Source organism: Seriola dumerili, unplaced genomic scaffold, assembly GCF_002260705.1.
Source record: "Seriola dumerili isolate Sdu_G_001 unplaced genomic scaffold, Sdu_1.0 BDQW01000226.1, whole genome shotgun sequence".
NCBI lineage: Eukaryota > Metazoa > Chordata > Actinopteri > Carangiformes > Carangidae > Seriola > Seriola dumerili.
The window spans coordinates 2,711,269-2,729,907 of NW_019174481.1; the positions used below are offsets into that span (position 1 = coordinate 2,711,269).

The 18,639-nt window shown below is 40.2% G+C and overlaps 3 protein-coding genes across 4 annotated transcripts; 1 reads left to right on the plus strand and 2 right to left on the minus strand.

The window, feature by feature from the left end:
* Window positions 1-52: 52 nt before the first annotated feature.
* LOC111228832 (probable flap endonuclease 1 homolog) lies at window positions 53-4,445 on the minus strand. Its single transcript, XM_022754918.1, has 11 exons — window positions 4,186-4,445; window positions 3,425-3,491; window positions 3,048-3,150; window positions 2,716-2,770; window positions 2,519-2,580; window positions 2,258-2,394; window positions 1,962-2,022; window positions 1,724-1,855; window positions 1,481-1,626; window positions 1,244-1,376; window positions 53-947 (listed from the first exon to the last, which is right to left on the minus strand). The coding sequence occupies exons 1-11, from the start codon at window positions 4,265-4,267 to the stop codon at window positions 891-893; spliced, it is 1,035 nt and encodes a 344-aa protein (XP_022610639.1). The 5' UTR covers window positions 4,268-4,445; the 3' UTR covers window positions 53-890.
* A 79-nt stretch (window positions 4,446-4,524) lies between these two features.
* LOC111228836 (mitochondrial fission factor homolog A-like) lies at window positions 4,525-10,485 on the minus strand. Of its 2 annotated transcripts, none has more exons than XM_022754922.1 (7): window positions 10,364-10,485; window positions 9,496-9,717; window positions 9,182-9,357; window positions 7,806-7,897; window positions 7,492-7,662; window positions 6,930-7,005; window positions 4,525-6,335 (listed from the first exon to the last, which is right to left on the minus strand). In XM_022754922.1, the coding sequence occupies exons 2-7, from the start codon at window positions 9,710-9,712 to the stop codon at window positions 6,204-6,206; spliced, it is 864 nt and encodes a 287-aa protein (XP_022610643.1). In that variant the 5' UTR covers window positions 9,713-9,717; window positions 10,364-10,485; the 3' UTR covers window positions 4,525-6,203. The 2 variants fall into 2 exon arrangements, with proteins under 2 accessions (XP_022610643.1, XP_022610642.1); XM_022754921.1 differs by having other exon boundaries at window positions 4,527-6,335; window positions 9,179-9,357.
* A 1,285-nt stretch (window positions 10,486-11,770) lies between these two features.
* On the plus strand, window positions 11,771-17,556 carry stk25 (serine/threonine kinase 25). The gene is made up of 11 exons (XM_022754914.1): window positions 11,771-12,184; window positions 12,926-13,156; window positions 13,273-13,329; window positions 13,489-13,597; window positions 14,580-14,737; window positions 15,018-15,203; window positions 15,620-15,765; window positions 16,110-16,215; window positions 16,290-16,361; window positions 16,986-17,122; window positions 17,218-17,556. The coding sequence occupies exons 1-11, from the start codon at window positions 12,155-12,157 to the stop codon at window positions 17,255-17,257; spliced, it is 1,272 nt and encodes a 423-aa protein (XP_022610635.1). The 5' UTR covers window positions 11,771-12,154; the 3' UTR covers window positions 17,258-17,556.
* Window positions 17,557-18,639: the final 1,083 nt, after the last annotated feature.

An 18,639-nucleotide genomic window follows, 5' to 3' on the forward strand; every position in this document is an offset into this window, starting at 1 on the left:
TGGCCCAACTCTCATCCAAGCACTCTCACAATAAGAACATCACACAAGCAAATAAACTTCAACATTATTTTACTTCAATAGAGCACACAGCATACACATGAGAGCTTCATATAAAACATAGAGTTTGGTCTGTGTATACTGTTTTTACAAGACATGGATTTAAACATCTCACTAACTCTTTTATACATTATACCACTTTAGTGGCTGTGTTAAAATTCAAGTCTCTGGTCTCTGTCTTGGCATCCTTTACACAACAGGTGCTCATTGAATATCTAGTGATGAGACATCCCCTGTCTCCAGTTTTGGCTTAGGGGAAGTCCTCCCTGACAGTGATCACACTGTTCTCTTTCATAGCCATCAGCCGCCTGCTCTGCTTTTCTTGGTGGCTTTGCAGGAAACTGCTGGGTGCACTGAAGAACTCCTCAGTGTACTGCATTGTTGCAGACACTGCTGTTCAGACAAGATCAGATTATTGTATTGTCATTGGGGGTAGTGCTCCCATGCAGAGACAAAGCCTTGAAGTCAGTGTCTTGCGAAATGCCTGTTTTGGCTTCTTCTAAATTGGGTGGAAACTAAAATGCACTTGGAAAGTACTCTGTAAATGGGAATCCATAATCCAACATGTAAAGCTGCTGCCTCTGGAACAACTGAAATTTCTATATTATTAGTGTAGCCTAAAATTGACCCCACTGATTTTCTCTCAGCACAGGAATGTAGCATGATCTCGTGTTAAAAACAAAATCATTTTATGGCACAGATTTGAGATTGTGATCACAGATTTGAGGACTGTCTGTCAAATTTTTTTTTTTTGGATATCCGGACAGGGAGATGGATGAAAAAAACGTTCTTCCTTTGTCGGTGGAGACAACAACCAGGAGACGGCGGCAGCGTCATTTTGACTTTGGTCTCTTTGTGTTGCTGCTTAAAGAGTCTGCAGCTTCCACAGGCTAGAGGAAGAAAGACAGAAAGCACAGCTGTTCAGACGGATCAACACACCAGATTTGAAACTACTGAAAATTTGCCCCCCAAGAACAAATACAAAAAAACAAATTTTCCTGCTTTATGACTGCTTGACTGGAATAGGTGATCATGATTGATCAAAGGTCATTTTAAATAGTTTCCCTTTTTAATTTAATCATCATAGCTTTTCATCTAATAAATCAAGTTCCAAATCAATTTAAAAGGCTTTAAAAATGCACATATTGAAAATCTTTTTTGTTAATGATTGTTATGTTATATTCACCTGCCCCCTCTTTCTGGTAACTCTAAAGAAGTCCTCCATTCGGGTTTGCTTACTACATCCTGCTGCTTTTTCCTTTTCCCGTTCCTCCCGTGTCTTACGGAACTTCTCCATTCGACTACGGATCCTCTCCACCCTAAAAACATAAATACGGCTCATACTAGTCTTTGAAAGAGACAAAGAAGCATGAAGACATAGAGGCTGGGCTTGAGCAAAAATGAGGCCATTATGAGTACATACTTTACGTATTTGACGTGGCAGAGAAAGCTAACCAAGGCTTCTTCATCTGGCTCAGTCCAGATGAGTTCAGGAGTTTCAATCTGTGGTGCATCCAAGAATAACTTCCGTGCTTCTTTGTATTTCCAGAAATGTGGCACAGGATGGGTCTGAAGGGAAGCAGATAGTATCTTTTTACATCTTACATTTTTTGGTAAAGCAATGTACAGAAATAACAACCAAGACCACAAATAGTCCATCTAGTACCTTTCTGTTGACATTCAAAACCACATTCTCAATAGTGCGGTGCTTCTGGATCAGTGTCAGAGCTCTTCTAGGACCCAAACCGGCTATCTTGTCACAGTAGTCGCACCCCAACAAAATACACAGGTCAACAAACTGGTGGAAGAAAACAGCAAAAGAAGGAAAGTTAAAGTACATATTTCTGGAAAGTGCCTTCACGAATATGCTTCCAAAGACATCTTAATGAATGTTTCAGTCTTACCTCCTCATGACTAATTTGAAGTTTCTGTAACAGCTTGGGTAAAGAATATTCAATCACTTCACTGCGAAGAAGAAAAAGAAGAACAGCTCAGCATTAGATAAGTTTGGAAACAACCCAGTCCATCCTTCAATTTAAGATATAGATTGGATTTTTGTATTGAACAAAAAAATAAATGAATAAATAAATAACATCAGTATCTATGATATGCATCGGAAAATTAACAGCATCAAGGTGAATTACACTAGCAAGCGGATTAAACCATCCTTTGAGCAACACATGAATTGCACAGTACTTACCTGTCCTTCTTGGCGTTCAGCTGGCGAATAAGAATATTGGCTCCAAATGGCAGCGAGTCCATGTCCTCTGATGCTACCGCATCCACAGTCCCCGCTCTCACCAGCCAGGCGCACATTGCTTCAGCGTCCCCTGGAGCCTGGAGCACAAGACGCAGAGAAAGAGAGGTTAATGAAAAATAAAAATGCAGGCAATGCGAGATAGACAGATATACTATATACATATGCATACAGTATATACATAGAGAGAGAGAGGGATCACACCTGGATGAACGGTACACCGAGAAGCCTCAGGAGATGGAGACAATCCTTGGTTTGGGATGATGCTACATTTAGCACAAAAGAATCAAGACGCACTTATTCATTCGAATAATATTTCCAGTGCATATCCTAGGAATGTAAGGGCTTCTAAGACTACTTAAACTTCAGAATCTGCACTTTTTGTTTCTATTTAGATTTACCTATGCCTGTGCGGTTAGGGAATCTCCAACCAGCTGTCTCAGCTCGCTTCTCAAGCTGCGGGAAAAACAGGAGGCTGGATCAGCATGAGTCACAGTCGTCTCAGCCACTCTACAGGTATCTGCTGTATCTATCATATCGCACTAGTTAATCAAATGCACTCTCACTTCCTTTTTTTTGGTTATTTTCTTCAGTCAAAACATGTAAGGAGACTAGTTCTACTGGCATTTTGAGCACATGAGATAAGAATTTAGATTAGTCTCTCTCAGACCCGTGACTGTCTCATACACACTAGGAGGATATAGTTAGTATCAGGTCTCAAGGTGTCACTTACAACAGCTGCCTTTTCCCCGGGAGGCTTTCCGTCAAACACAAAGACTGGTTTTATGCCATGCTCCAAGAAGGTTAGCGTGCGGAAGAAAAGACCTGTCAGGGGGCTAGAGAGAAGAAATAAAGACCATTTCACACAAAACGAGCAGACATACACCAAGTGACCAAAAGCCAGAAATACCAACACATTATAAAAAACTGTGAGGCATTATTTTCAATTGCTAATGACACCTGTATGGTTATAGTTTGTGGTGTCGGATTGAATTGTTTATGGGCTGTTTCTGATATTTATGTGCATGAAATAATAGAAACATCAATGTAGTCCCATGCACCAGCAGCACAGAGTACAGCCTGAGAAGAATGACTCTTTCAGGAGCTCACCTTAGTGTAGGTGTCGCTGCACGGAACTGGTTCACAACAATAGAGGTATCCAGTGCGATTACTTTTCCTGTGGAGCATAAAACAGCAGCAGCATCATGAGCATCTTGAATTCATAGTCACAAATGGCTTGTCTATCATATCCACTTTATTAACTGATTACGTTCATAAAAGAACAGTATGAAGTACTGTCACTCCTAGTCTACTCCACTGTATTTCATATGTAAGTTTCAGTCCATTACATAACTATACAAGGACTGTGACAGTACTTCATTTACCTGGCAGCAGATGGTCAGTTCAAATTACTGACTTCAAGAGACCTTGTATCCTTATAAAATGTATGTAAGAGTAGTGGTTATCCTCATCTTATGGTGGCCACGTGTTTTGTATTTAAAATCTATCAGTAGCAAAGTGTTAGCCGGTTAGTAAGTGAAGTAGAGGTACAATGTACGACAAATACTCGAGTACAAGTACAAGTAGCTCAAAATTGTACTTGAGTAAATGCTATTACTTTTCATTATTGTGGTGGCAACATTTTAGTGTTAACAGTGCAAATGTTTTCTTTAATTTGAAGTGAAAATTTCCAAGGGCGTGGTCGCACTTTTAAAGAAGTTTTGTTGTGTCGTGTGGCAGAATTATTCGTAACGTCAGAGCTAAGCTACCAAGTACCAAGTATGCTAACCATAGCAATTAGCAACATCCGGTATTTGACATGGCGAAGAATTCAGCGTGCTAATAAAACAAATACATATGTTGAATGTCACCTGTGTAGTCACTGATATCCTTATGAGAAATGGCATCGCGAGCATCTAAGCGGATCAAATCTGCCAGCTTCGTGATCCCCATTGTACTGCCAGCACCTCTGTTTACTGTTTCATGGATGCTTCCGGTGGAAGACCATAACAAGAAAAAGTCAGCGTTAGGTTTTTCTCTAATCAATTTCCGTGTGCTGATGATCTTCGGTTGGAAAAATGATCTCCTCTTTAATTAAACATCCATACAAATATTTCCATCCAGAGAGCACTTCCTGGTGTTGCACACCAGCCAACAGAGCAGCAGGGGTCAGTATTGTACAGAAACAAAGGTCTGCAAAAAAAATTAACATCCATCATTTATTACAGCGAAAATATTTACAAACAATGAATGTATTCATATATTACAAAGAAAGTAAAATATATAACTTAAAATTCCAGCTTTAATTGATAAGTACACTGTATAACAGAAGAAAAATGATCACTGCAACGTTTTGCTGATGCCCTTGCTATGTGTGATAAACCTCCATGAAATCATTTTATTATTCAAAAATAATGGCATCAATATATCATGTATATATTCATCTATTACAAATCATCATACACACAGTAGCTCTAATATCACACTGTATGATGGATAAAACCACACAGTCCATGCTCTTAGTCCCTATGTAACTTAATGGAAAAACGAATGGTCAAATTCTCTGGAAAAACAAGCTCGAACTGTATAAACAGCACGAGAACACATTATTCATTCACAGATAATATCCCCAGCACCCTACCTTCAGTAGTTTTGTTGCCCCTTCACCAAGCTCGTATCACAATCACTGTGCATGAGACCGCCAAAGAGGTAAAAAATATATATATTAAGGACTAACTACACCATTACAACAATAGGCTATTCAAGTACCGTACACAAATGTTTTGGGTAATGAGGAACTCAAAGGACATTCAAGGTTAATGTTATGGCATCTCTAGATTTAGTCATCTTACTTTGACACTTAAAGAATAGCAATTTTTGACCAAACTGATGATTTCAACTTCAAATAGGTCTGACATTTGGTCCTGTAACTGTAGTTCCAGCTGTGGCCTAGGTTCCCAAAACATTTGCTGCTTAAGTAAATCCTTGTTTCCCCTGTAATCATTCTTCTCCTGAGGCTAACAACTCTCCTTCACAAACTTTGTTCACTCTCACGAAGACGAACGATGGTAAGCATCACTGTAACATCTGTTGTTGGTATGTAAAAGATTTATCAAGCCTAAAGGTGCAATCTTTAACATTTTCCTAGCTCTTTGCACAAAATATCTATAAGGGTTTGCAATTTTTTTACCAAGTTTTGGCCCGTTGCCACTTTAAACTCATCTCCACATGACCTGTATAACATTTAGTTTCTCCTAAACTCAAGTATTCGAAAGGTGGAGAAAGCTTCAGACTCAAATGTCGGCTGATTTAAGGTTGACATTATATTCTCTGGAAAGCAACCTATGTTGTAGCTAATTTTAGCCTAATAAGGCATCTGATAGTTGTGTGCTACAACATAGCAAAGCTCTACTTACTACATCAAAGCAGATGCTAACATTTTGGAAACATTGAACTGTAGTGTCATTGTGCTTTGTCTTGCTCGTCGTTTACCAGTTTATACAAGGGTGAGATACATAGATGAAACTTTCATGTGAAGTCTGAGACCTTTAGCTTTACTCCTACACCTCACCAAAAATCACTGTGACCTCGCCGATAGTTATTGTCTGCTATTGTGAAAATCTGTAACATTGAGTAGATATACTAAACATTATCTGCGCTGGCTCAGGTCTTACCTTGACAGTGTTAAACTTGAAATTTGTAAGTCAAATCTCAAAATAGAATTTGTTATAAAAACATAGAGGGTTGTGGTTTAGGACATTGCCAATGTTGTTACAGTTTCCTGTGGTTTCCTTTAGATGTTAGTAGAGACCCATGTTTTAATGGCTGCACCTTTAACAAGGAATTGCTTTGGCTTCCAGTGTTTTGGGAGGCTCAGTTCAGTCCCACCTCAGCGACGGAACCAGATCCAGGTGTTGATAAGCCAGAACGCCACAGTAGCAGAATACAGGATCACCTCTCGCTTTGAGCGCTCTTTGTTTTCTTCCTCCAGCAGCTGCAGGCGCCGGTTCAGCTTCACAATCTGAATGACCACGATGAAAAGATGTTTTCTCCCATGTAAAAGTGGTAACACTGTGCCCATGCTAGGCATGGGTAAGAGTTGTTCAGGTGTTTACATAGGATTGCCACCATCTGGTTTTCAATCTAAGTTTTAAATATGCAAGAAAATATACAAGCAAAACTATTGTGACGATATCAAATTACCAAAACATGAAAAACCTGGACCTTTCTGACTTTTTAATGGGATAATCTGTTCTCAAATAATTTCATATCAAACGATACAAGTACAGCAGCAAGACTTAAACAATACTGTTAGTTTCAAAGAAAATACTTGTGTACTCTCTTACCAGCCTATTATGTGATTCATCCCTGTATTTGTACTTGCACTGTATTTGTTTGTTTACAGCTGAGTATCTAAAAGATCTGAGATGGTATTCATCAGCTTGCTGTGTCAGCATGCCTTCACTGTACCCTAACGAATTTTAGCCCTAACACAACAGGAGAAAATACTCACAACAGACACAATAAACACACCAGAGCAGCAGAGAAGCATATTATATCCATATGTCACTTATCAGTGACAAACGCAGGCATTTAGGCCTGTGAGACATATTACCTGTCGTCGTAGTGAGGAGGCGTCTACCAAGCCAGACTCATCAGGGTTTATATCCAGGGCCAAGTCCAGGTGCGTCCTTCAGAGATGAACATATCTCAGTTTAGACAAATGATAACAGCAACGTACTTGACAAAATTAGTCTAGCTCGAGGGTTCACATCGCTTTAACACTCACATCCACTAACACATTATGTGACACACATTTATATTTTGTATAAATGACAATTTCAGGTAGGTCAACTATGATAGTGTTTTTGGCTCACATGGAGCACAGGAGGAATGATGTTAATTGAGGCTGTGAAACAGCATTGTTCCTGTTTTAGTGAGAAATGCCAACACATCTCAAATCAGATAAACAAACAACCAGCACAATTTTCATGTGCATCGTACTTCCTCCTCTTCTGACTTCTGACTTCTTTCCTCCTGCATTACAGTTCTTCACCTCAGGAGCTCTCCTTAAAGTTATGATGCTGTAAGGAGTTTATTTGTTTTCTTCATTTTAAGAAAATAGCTCAACACAAACTTTGGGACTTCTGAGAATTACAGGGACAAAGAAGAGACACCTGCGGTGACTGTCATCCAGGACCTCAAGAACCTGCTGGTACGCTCGCCGTGTCGTTGATTGAATGTAAGACAGGAACCCTGCGGCTGTGAACAGGTTGATGCTCGCATCTTCCGGGGAACAGAGGGGGGGACACAAGCGGACTGGGGGGGCAGACGGGGAAGGGGTTACACTGACAGAGAGATGAGTGGGGAGGAACAGCAGAGAAAGAAAGATATTTTTTAAACCAACTACAAATGAACAAAGAATAAGAGACAAGAAATTCAAAATGTAAAGGCAGCATCAGTGACACTGTGCTGTAGCAGGTGTGCTTACCTTATATCACATCTGCTGATCTGACTGCTGTGGCGACCAGAAATGTTCTCGCTCACACTGCGCTCTCTTCGAGACCGAGCATGAAAGTGGGCCTATTATTGATACAAAGATTTGAAATAATAGGTTACATTGACAAGACATGATTATTAGATTGCGGTTGAGGTTCCTAAGTATTGAAAATTGTGCTCATTTTATTTTCCACTGCACTTTTAAGAACCACAAAACCAAATAACAAGTATGAGCAGTCTCATTTTGAAAGCTACTCCTCAACCACCGACAATGTCAAAACCTGCCGCAGATAAATAATTGATTTGGTTTCTTCTCTAAGCACCACTGTGGCCATTGTATCCTTTAATCTCCCTATACACTTTCTTCATTTCCTTACTTTTTTTCTTTCTTCACTGGCTGGCCATGTAACCTGCTCTTTGCAACATTTTTAATATACTTTTTCATTCCCCACAGCAAATTCAAGCACTTTCTGAATACTTTTCCTTTTCAAACAAAAATGAAGGCTTGCATCTCTTCATTTCTCTGACCTGAACCTGCATTTCTTTAAACAGTAGTTGATGTGGATAAAACGTGAAGATTACTAATAAGTATAGCTCATGTTTAGATATGTGATCAGAAGTTTGCTTGACCCGTCGTGGAGACACTTGTGAAACCAGCAGATTTGGTTTCATGACACGGCATGACTCATTAAATTCTGCAAACAGTGGTGTGCATCATCCCTCTATGGATCCCCTCATAACATCCAGTTAGTTGTATGCACCTCCAGAAAAGTAGACAAAATCTGCTCAAGCGTCTGATTTTCAGGAGAAAAACAAAGTTTCAAGTTTCAACTTCAGTCCACAGTTTCCTGTACAAACCAATGAATAGAAAAGCAGCTGCACTTCAGCATAAACATAACCAACTAAACAAGAAGAGTAGAATGATCAATTATTTGCTTTAAGACACATCTATCTGGTCTATATGAATTTTTTTTAAACCTAAATTTCCCTCAAATTTCTATATAAGCTTTTAATTTTCACCTTCAAAATCTCAGCTTTCTGCTCCAACTTCACAGTCTTACATCTGCCTCCACCTAATCTTATTAACACCCAAAATGCTATGACATCTACAATATTTTCATTGACCACCTTACAGAAGTAACTGAGTAATATTGCAGAATAATGCTATATTAAAGAACAAGCATTATTGTTGATCATGTACACAAGCACCATGTTTTTGCTACATTTCTATCATTTTGTAATACACATAATCGTGTAGCGGCGCACCAGAGTCGGGATCAGTTTCAAGTTAAATTAATTAAGGAAACTGAATTCATAGTAATGAGAAATAAAAACATTTAACAGAAACCTTGGTGTAACTCTTACCACCTGGCTGGGATTGCTCTGTGAAGAGGCAGTTGGGTCGGTCTCGAGGGAGTCCAGTGGCTGCTCTGAAAGGGTGAGGATTCGTGGCGGGGCCTTCATGTTCAGGAGGTCCGCAGGAGGGACAGACTGAATCAGGTCCAAGTCTCTTGGACGAGCAAATCGAGGGTCCACATCATCACCTGTGGGTGAAGTGAGGAGGAAAAGGACAGGAGGTCACACAGTTTTGGCATGGTGATACATACACAGCCCAACACCTCAGGACTACAAATTGCATGTATTTTCTACCATGCAACTTATTACTGAAGTCCTGTCCTCACCTGCAACAACAATCCTCTCAGGAACCTGCATCAGGGTCGTGTGAGTGAGCAGTGGCTGCTGAAGGGACAGGGACCCTGCCTGGCTGTCAGAGGCCACCTTGAGGGTCTCAGGGATTCGCATGCGTTGGCTGATGCCTTCCGTGTACTCCAACTCATAATGGATGCGGTTCATCTCAGCCGCCTCTGCAGTGGGGGAGGTGAAGGTTGGCCCACTCATCCAGCCTGAAGACACATCAGACAGAGGGAACTGGAGTAACACTTGAAACACTCACAGTGTCAGACGTTAAAAAAAATCACATCAAAACTCATATCTGTGAAACCTGGATGTTCGCCATCCCTCTCAAGTTAATGGCACTGGCCTGCCGGCAATGCCATCCTGATTTTGTGATTCAAGTTTAAAGCAGTGTTTAAATTCATGTATATAGTGGATTTATTCCTTGCCAACTGGTTCAGTCACAAGTGGTGCTGCTAAATACATGATCTCTGGCTCGTGTAAAAGGGCATGTCCTGTAGAGGGACCACACAAGCCCGACAAGGTGGATGGTAGAAGGTGCAGCAGCCACAGCAACAAGAAACACCACATAACAATTAACATTTTCACGTTGTGTTTAATGAAGTTACATAACGCTGACATGAGGTGTAGCTGTTGTCGAAACATGGCTTCAATGTCATTGAATGAAATCCACGTAAGACGCCATGTCTAGCATGTACTTAGCTAATATCTAGCTAATATTAGTACGCGATGTCTGACAAGCATTAGCTGATGTTATCTTTATCACAACACGTTAGCCTCGCTGTTTGCAGTAACACGCTGGCTAACATCAGCTATCTAGGGCTTTACTTGGCTTTAGCTTCAATGGCCACTTACCGTTAAGGGTTTAGCACCGGGGTTTAAAATGTCATGTGTCAAAATGCTGTTTCTTCTGTAATATTTACAGCATCGGCCGAGACGGACGACGGGTGACACCGAAACACGCACCGCCTCCAGCTAGTGTATCTATCTGGCAATAGCAAACCCCGGGTGTTCGCTGGGGCGGAGCTTATAAGCTACACCGTCACTCCAAGCGAGGCGCACCAGCAGGGACCACCTGGGTTCAAAAACGAGCGCACACAACTACTACACTCAAATTAGCCGTTTCACATGTAATGTTTATGTAACTGGCCTAATTAAAACAACATCATACAAAACTATTTCTTTTTCAGCTGTAATTCAGTTTACTCATCATTGTCAGACTAATCTCTATTTTCATGATTATTTTTCTAACACTGTCAAACATACAAAATATTAAATATCCAACCATTATGAGGTTTTACCTTGGAAATTTATGTCAAACGACTGTATTTTCTATAATGATGAATTCATGATGTCTTATTTCAATTCAAAACATTTTCTTGTTCCAGAAATGATGGATTCTTACATAAATACAGTAACACCTATAGGAATATATATATATATATATATATATTGTATATATGTATATGTAGTATGTGTTTGTTACAACCTGTAAACTTCAAGAAGAGAAACGTTGTGTAAAACCACCAAAGAGAAACAACCTATGGTATGCTTCATTACCACAAATGAATGTATTGTGAATGTATTTAACAAAGATCACAAGTAAGTTCTGCATTCATCAGTGATGCCCAGTTATGGGGTTGAATGTGTAGCCTTATATGCAGATGTGTATATACACATGTGTAATTTCAAACTTTGATTAAAGGTACAAATTTGCTGCAGTGTGCTTTTGTAATTTTTTTCAATAAAATTGTAAATCAAAAATTTATTTATTTCTTGATGCATTTGCATTATGAAATTACTCAGCTCTAATATATATTCAATATACAGTTAGCTATAGCCACCAAGCTGTAGATGGATTCAACACAGGTCACTTACTTTATACAGTCCCCCAGATGTTTTGTTTGCCCTTAAAGAAGTGTTGTTATTACTGGTTTACAAAGTTGGCCAAATGCAGTCTCATATGGAATGAAGACTGTGATATGACATAACCAACATTTGTTACATAAGAGTCCAAAAATAATAATAATAAGTATCCATTCACCATGTACAGTATCAACTGAAATGAAAGGGGCCCTAGAAACTGGCTTTCAATGAGCTTTAATGTATAAGCAAATTTTAATGTGTATTTTGGGTTGTTTTTTTTAATCTGTTGCAGCATCTTCATGAAGAGGAAGCCTTCTTTCAGGTACCTAAACAGAGATGTCGGTTTCGCAATACAACTCCCACAATTCCAGCGTCTGCGGAAACAATGCGCATGCGTCGTCCATCTGGGCCATTATTTTGTCCTCCTCAAGCTTCAAATGAACAACAGGCTAAGCGTTCCTTGAAATGAATTAAATATTAATACACGGAAGGAACATTTTTTTCTTCTTGTTCATCACCGCCGACATACATGGAGTCTCTCGGTCAGTAGCTCGTTGTGTCGCCGGGCTGTTCGGTCCTCCGTTGGACTTGGAGGCCGAGAGCAGTGCGCGGAGTGACAGCCCCATTAAAGCCAGCAGATTGGGTGTTTATCTAGTGGGCTAGCCACCTAGCTAGCTTCCTAGACAGCTAAAAGGGGAGGAAAAACCCGAAAGGACCATTTGATAACTTCAGGAAAGAGAGAGCTGTGGCTTTCCCTGCCCCGTCCAACCTGCTGAGGGGATGGCACACCTTCGAGACATGCAAAACCAGGTACAGAAATCCTCTTTTCACCAACTGTCACCTCCCTTCTTCTTGTCCAAGACAAGGCGAACCCCCATGACCGTCAGGCTTTCCATGAATAGGTGGGTGGGGGTCTAAGCCATCAGTGCCAGCGAAAAACTTACTCTATACACGAACATGAAATCATTTATTCTCCATCTCCTCGCCATTGTCAGGAGCAATTGGCAAAGCAATCAACAAGCTGACAAACAGATATCATTAGAAATTGTTAATTTCATCAATGTACACAGCAATATTTTTAAAAGCCTAAGCTGTTTTAGAATTGTAGTTGTCACATGCTGTAGATAGTAAAATATTTTAAATTTAACTTCTTTATTTGACTTAAATTTGACTTCTTTAAGTGCCTCCTACTCAGTCAAATCATCACTTATTTCCTGCTGTTATTGGAGACAGAAAACCACTAAACTTTGAAGTGTCATGCTTCTTGAATTACATCCTGGCACAAAGTTAAATCTAGAGTCTAGGTAATTATATGGGCTGTAATAAAATGCGTATTGACACAAATAAGAAAGGTTAATCATCCTGCATCTCTTAATGTTTGAGCAGTGCATGAAAACATTGTAATAAAGGCCAACAGATAGATGTAACCCCTAATGTCAGGTCAATTAACCTTTGTTGTGGAACAAGTTATAGACACAAATCATACTACAAGAACCATCATCATGACATACACTTAATAATTCAGTGCATTCTTTGCTGTCACTGGGCCAGAATACCCGGCTGGACCCCGAGGAGTACTTCACCAAGCAGGAGCGGATTGGGAAGGGTTCCTTCGGAGAGGTCTACAAAGGCATCAACAACCGCACAAAGGAGGTGGTGGCGATTAAAATTATAGACCTGGAGGAGGCGGAGGATGAAATCGAAGATATTCAGCAGGAGATCACAGTGCTGAGCCAGTGTGACAGTCCTTTTGTTACCAAGTATTATGGATCATATCTGAAGGTAAGATAGAAACAAATACTGTAGCCACATATATATATATATTACCACAGTTAATAACATAAAGATGTGGTTTTAAATCTTAAACTTGAAAACTGAGTATTTTCTCCCTCTCTCAGGGGACCAAGCTGTGGATTATCATGGAGTATTTAGGTGGAGGATCTGCTTTGGATCTGGTAAGAAGGTTTCTATTTTTATGCTGCTTACAAAGTTTTATACAAATCTTACAAAGTGGTACTTCTTATACTTGTGGAGCAAAACCTGACCTGTTGTTTGCATTCTCTCCCAACATCCACTCTTCTCTGATTTATTTTTTTGTATGTTTGTCGTCCTAGCTCCGTCCAGGGCCTCTTGAAGAGACTTACATTGCTACTATACTGAGGGAAATACTAAAGGGGCTGGAGTATCTGCACTCCGAAAGGAAGATTCACAGAGATATCAAAGGTAATAGGTACTTTCTTCTTGTAAATCACCACATTTTCAATGGGAAACAGACTCTCTAGCTCGTCTTTTTCATTTAGTATCGGTGTAGTGCAGTGAGTGAAGAGGCTGGACATGAACTTACAAATGCTGTGATTCAGCATCCCATATCAGCAAGTAAATGCTGCACTGGAGTGCAACAGAGCAGGACACTGAATGTTGATCTGAGTAACAACGTGCACATCTGGTCTTAACCAGACGTTGCACAGAATAAGTCCACACATTGAAATATGTTAACAAGCTGTAAAAATTATAATAATAATAATAATAACCGTGTGAGACCTTGAAATTTCACAACACACTGAAGGTGTTAAATGTAAATGTGTGTGTGTGTGTGTGTGTGTGTGTGTGTGTGTGTGTGTGTGTGAGAGAGACTGATGTTATGCTCTCTATTCTTCAAAAAAGAATTTGATCAGTGGTAATCATTCAAAATCACAGAAATATAATGATGCTAAGATGGCAGGCAGCTCAACAAAGATGTTAGATAAATATTAAAACGGGTTGAACTGCTTGTGGATTTATTTTCCATTTTCCATAGGGACTAAATTCTTGTATTTAAACTCTTTTCCTGCCAAAAGCACTGAGCATCTCCTGATGTCTGAAGCTGTCTGTGTTTGCCACAGTGGACTCTGAAGTATCCTTTGTCCATCTGTTCATCCATCTGGCGCATGTAATATGCTGAAAGCTGCTGATACATTTTGACAAAACTTCATGAACTGAAGTCTTTACTTGTTACACTTGATTGGCCTTAATGAGGGGCAACAGCACTTCATTTCTATTTATCATCCCACAATGGGACTGCATCATCGGCATGTTTATTGATGCTTTGTGTTTAACATGTGAAACAGAAACAGGCCACCATTAACAGATACAGAAAACAAACCTGTACTGATTATTTATATCACTTGTTTTTGACTGCCTTTCTTCTTCTGTTTCTTCCTCCCAGCTGCCAATGTGCTTTTGTCGGAGCAGGGCGACGTGAAGCTGGCAGATTTCGGGGTGGCAGGACAACTGACAGATACCCAGATTAAGAGGAACACATTTGTCGGCACACCTTTCTGGATGGCTCCAGAGGTTATCAAACAGTCAGCTTACGACTTCAAGGTGAGGCCAGAGTCTGTGGCGTGGACAAGAGACAACCTGTGTCGCTGCTTTGAGTGAACACTGTTTTTTGAGTGAAGAGATGTTTAACGTTGGTACAGCACAGAGCGGAAGAAGTGATACGTTTTTTGGGGGGGGGGGGTTTGTTATTGGTGGTGGCACTGATAAGTACATGATGCACATCATTTTATGAAGGGAACTGCTGTATATTTGAATCCCTTGCACAGTTTCTAGTGTATGTGAAGTTAACACACCTTACTTACACATTTTCTCTCCTGCTTAGGCTGATATCTGGTCCTTGGGCATCACTGCCATTGAGTTGGCTAAAGGGGAACCTCCCAACTCTGATCTTCACCCCATGAGGGTCCTCTTCCTCATCCCCAAAAACACTCCTCCCACCCTGGAGGGTCCTTACAGCAAACCCTTCAAAGAGTTTGTGGAGGCTTGTCTAAATAAAGACCCTCGTTTTGTAAGTAAAACAGCTGCAACCATCTGCAGGCATTGTAGCAGAACTAAAATGGGATCAGACATGTGTGTTCAGGCTAAATAAGATTAGAAAATTGGAAAATAATTCCAGACTGGCACTGCTGTTCTTTGTAAGACTTTGGTCATTTATCCTACCACATTTTTGTGATTGGATTAGCGTGCCCTGTCCCTAATAGGAGTTACAATTTGTTGTGCACTTTCTCAAATATTCAAACATGATCCACATCACATTTTTGTACCAGAAAAGTGCCAAAAATACATTAAATCAAGGTGATATGATGGTAGAGTCATTACTCTGATCCCAGCTGATTCTTCTTCCTGCTTCAAATGAACAAACCCACCGATGACACTGTAACTGAATTTTAATGCCGCTCCCATCTCTATTCTTCCTCTGCACAGAGGCCAACCGCCAAAGAGCTTCTGAAGCACAAGTTCATAACGCGTTACACCAAGAAGACGGCCTATCTGACAGAGCTGATCGACCGCTACCGACGCTGGAAGTCAGAGGGACACGGGGAAGAATCCAGCTCTGATGACTCAGATATGTGAGTCTCAAGAACACACATTCATGGATTCTAGTCATACACATCCACTCCGCTCTCTGAGTATCTACTCAAAGACATGCTATCAAATTAGTGACACCAAACGGACCTATTAGAGAGAAGCAGAATTTGCTGATGGACATTTACTAGAAGCATTGCTTACCTAAACATATCCAAACACGTAGGATATTAAATTGTACTGAATAGAGACATTTTCTCTGTATTTACAAAAACAAACTCATTAATTCTTTGTGTGTAAATCAGATAATGTTACTGCCCCTTATATTTGTGAGTATTTTTGTCCCTCACCTCTTAATTCTGTTCACCCCCACCCCCATGTCTTTCAGGGATGCTGATGGTGACGTGGATACATGTCCCATGTGGACCTTCCCCACAGTCAGACCCAACTCTATGAACAAGTTACAGAAGGGCTACACACACACAGATTCAGAGGTAAGACACATGCAGCACACAGACACAGAGTCAAATCTTTTGTTTTTCCTAACACCCCTTTTTCCTCTTTGCAGTCAGGAGATTCAGTGAAAAGACAACCCAAGTCCCAGTGCTTGTCTGCTTTGGTAACACCCATCTTCAGAGAGGTAGGTGTAAGTTTTGGACAGACAGACCTTTGATGCTTTTCATTGTTCTTCCGATCATTTTAGATAGAAGGCAAAACACCTTAAACCTTAAATCTCTCTTGGTACATTGACTGCAGTGATAACAATGCAAGTCTGGGCTGCAGCAGTGACAGGATCTACACTCCATCTTTCTGTACATGTCATAGCGCTCTTGTGATATGATTTCAACAATGTAGGTTTATTTTTAGTCCCAGATTGACTCACATCCTCCGTCACTGCACTCAAAACCATGTATTTATAACATGAATTCAAAACCACATGATAAACACTGACTCTGTCTCACCTCTAGCTTCATTGTTGTACCTTTTTATCAGTAGGAAAGAAGGTATGAAAGTGGATCAGGATTTGAATGCAGGTATATTACAGTTACTGTTTAAGGGAAAACCAGAAGAGAAGGAGAGCATGTACAGTAGGGTCCAAGAGTCCGAGACCACTTCTCCAGTGAATGGATTTTTGGACTCCACCGTAGCTCTGTCGATGAACTTAAGAAGCAACAATCCCTGACTAATCTCTGCTTATTTTAATGCCATAACCTTCTTCATTCAATTTGTTAAATTCTTTCTGGTTGATTTTTATTCCCACCAGTTGAAGGAGAAGCGGCGGGCAAGTGGCGGAGGCGTAGGAGCCATCGAGGAGCTGGAGAACGCCTTCAACCTCGCCGAGGAGTCCTGTCCAGGCATCTCTGACCGCCTTGTCACACACATGATGGAGAGGGTGTGCAGGTGATTTTCCAGCCAGTCTTAAAACTGTCATCTGCTGCAACAGAAAACGTGCATCCATTTAATTCTAACCTGCTGCTTCATGTCGTTCTTTTCAGGTTTTCTTTAAATGGTAACACCACCCCGTCTTCGCGGTGAAACCCCAGCTGGATGTAACTTAACCCTGTCTCCCCCCCCCTCCAGCTTTTCTGTCTCCCAGTCCCACCCAACTTCTCAGATAAGGACCACAGAAGAACTCCCCCCGCCCCTCCTCCCTATCTGTGCACCCTTCCCACTCCTGTCCCTGAAGAGATCTTTTAATTAGTTATAATTAAATATTTTTACAGTTTTTCTTTAAGAGCGGAGAGTATTTAAGACAAAAAAGCCATGACATTTAGAGCGTTGTGTATACCTGTTAGATTGAAAAGGAAAAACTATAATAAAGACTATGGAAAATGTCTCATTGTCTTCAGTGTCTTGTTTGAAAAGAGCATTTGTTGCAGAAAGGAACAAAGTTGCTGCATCCACATAACAACATGAGGTTATGTATCATGTCAAAATACTAGCTGACCCAATCTGTTTCTTTCTGTAAGCTTGATGCTCACAGACATTTAATCTATTCAGACATGTTACGGTGCACAGCATCTGTTCATTATTATACTGTATAATTCATTGGTCAGTAGTGGAGCTTTCATCCATATGCCTATAGAAATCATTCAATAATTCATGCTAATATTTATGTAAGTTAACACGTTTAATTATGTTTACTTCCTTTGCTGATATTCAGTATCATGTAAGTACTATTTTAACTTTGTCCTTTCTAAAGAACAATGGAAGCGCTGGGTTTTGGTTAATTAACTTCTCCATACGCTGAGCTGTAATTAGCATTGCCCTGTTACAGTCAGGGCAGGTTCATGGTGGTTTTGTCTGTCAGAGGCAATTAATCTCACTGGAATGAAACACACACACACACACACACAAAGGGAGCAGTAAGCATCAGCTGATGTGTGTGTTGTGCAGCTTCAGGCTCTTCTAAATCAGGAGCAGGGTGTAACAAAACAAATTTATTACACAATGAACCTTGAACTGATATTGATTAGCTGATAATTGGTTATACTAAGGTAGATTTATGCTTACTGAGGCTGCATCTACTGAGAAATAAAAAAAAGGCTCAATTCGCAGAAGAGATTATTCAAGTTTAATAAAACCTTTATTACAATATATGTATCAAGAACAATATTTGGTACTTTAATATTGGATAAAAACAGCACAAAGAGGAATGTCAAGAACTCACATCTTGGCTGGTGAGGGAAATGTTGGCTACATTGACCTCATTGGGTCACCTTTAACCTCTGCAGTCATGAAAACTACAAAGTACTCAGCAGTCGGGACACATAAAAGTTTATACCTCTTAATTCTTAATGAAACACAAAATATCAATGCCCCCTGGCACATGACTTCACTTTACAATATCAAGGAGACATGAAGTAAATACATCTAATTGAAAGATGCATCAAAGCACCAAACAGAGGTGTGTCACA

What these genes read in the sequence shown, in the direction of transcription:
- LOC111228832 (XM_022754918.1), bottom strand. Translation starts at nt 4,267, where the DNA reads ATGGGGATCACGAAGCTGGCAGATTTGATCCGCTTAGATGCTCGCGAT. An exon ending in TTTTGAATGTCAACAGAAAG is followed by an intron (nt 1,627 to 1,723) that starts GTACTAGATGGA and finishes GCTTCCCTTCAG; the next exon opens with ACCCATCCTGTGCCACATTT. An exon ending in TTACCAGAAAGAGGGGGCAG is followed by an intron (nt 948 to 1,243) that starts GTGAATATAACA and finishes TTCTTCCTCTAG; the next exon opens with CCTGTGGAAGCTGCAGACTC.
- LOC111228836 (XM_022754921.1), bottom strand. Translation starts at nt 9,712, where the DNA reads ATGAGTGGGCCAACCTTCACCTCCCCCACTGCAGAGGCGGCTGAGATG. An exon ending in TGAGAGGATTGTTGTTGCAG is followed by an intron (nt 9,358 to 9,495) that starts GTGAGGACAGGA and finishes CTTCACCCACAG; the next exon opens with GTGATGATGTGGACCCTCGA. An exon ending in AGAGCAATCCCAGCCAGGTG is followed by an intron (nt 7,898 to 9,178) that starts GTAAGAGTTACA and finishes TATCAATAATAG; the next exon opens with GCCCACTTTCATGCTCGGTC.
- stk25 (XM_022754914.1), top strand. Translation starts at nt 12,155, where the DNA reads ATGGCACACCTTCGAGACATGCAAAACCAG. An exon ending in AGTCAGCTTACGACTTCAAG is followed by an intron (nt 14,738 to 15,017) that starts GTGAGGCCAGAG and finishes TCTCCTGCTTAG; the next exon opens with GCTGATATCTGGTCCTTGGG. An exon ending in ACACACACACAGATTCAGAG is followed by an intron (nt 16,216 to 16,289) that starts GTAAGACACATG and finishes TCCTCTTTGCAG; the next exon opens with TCAGGAGATTCAGTGAAAAG.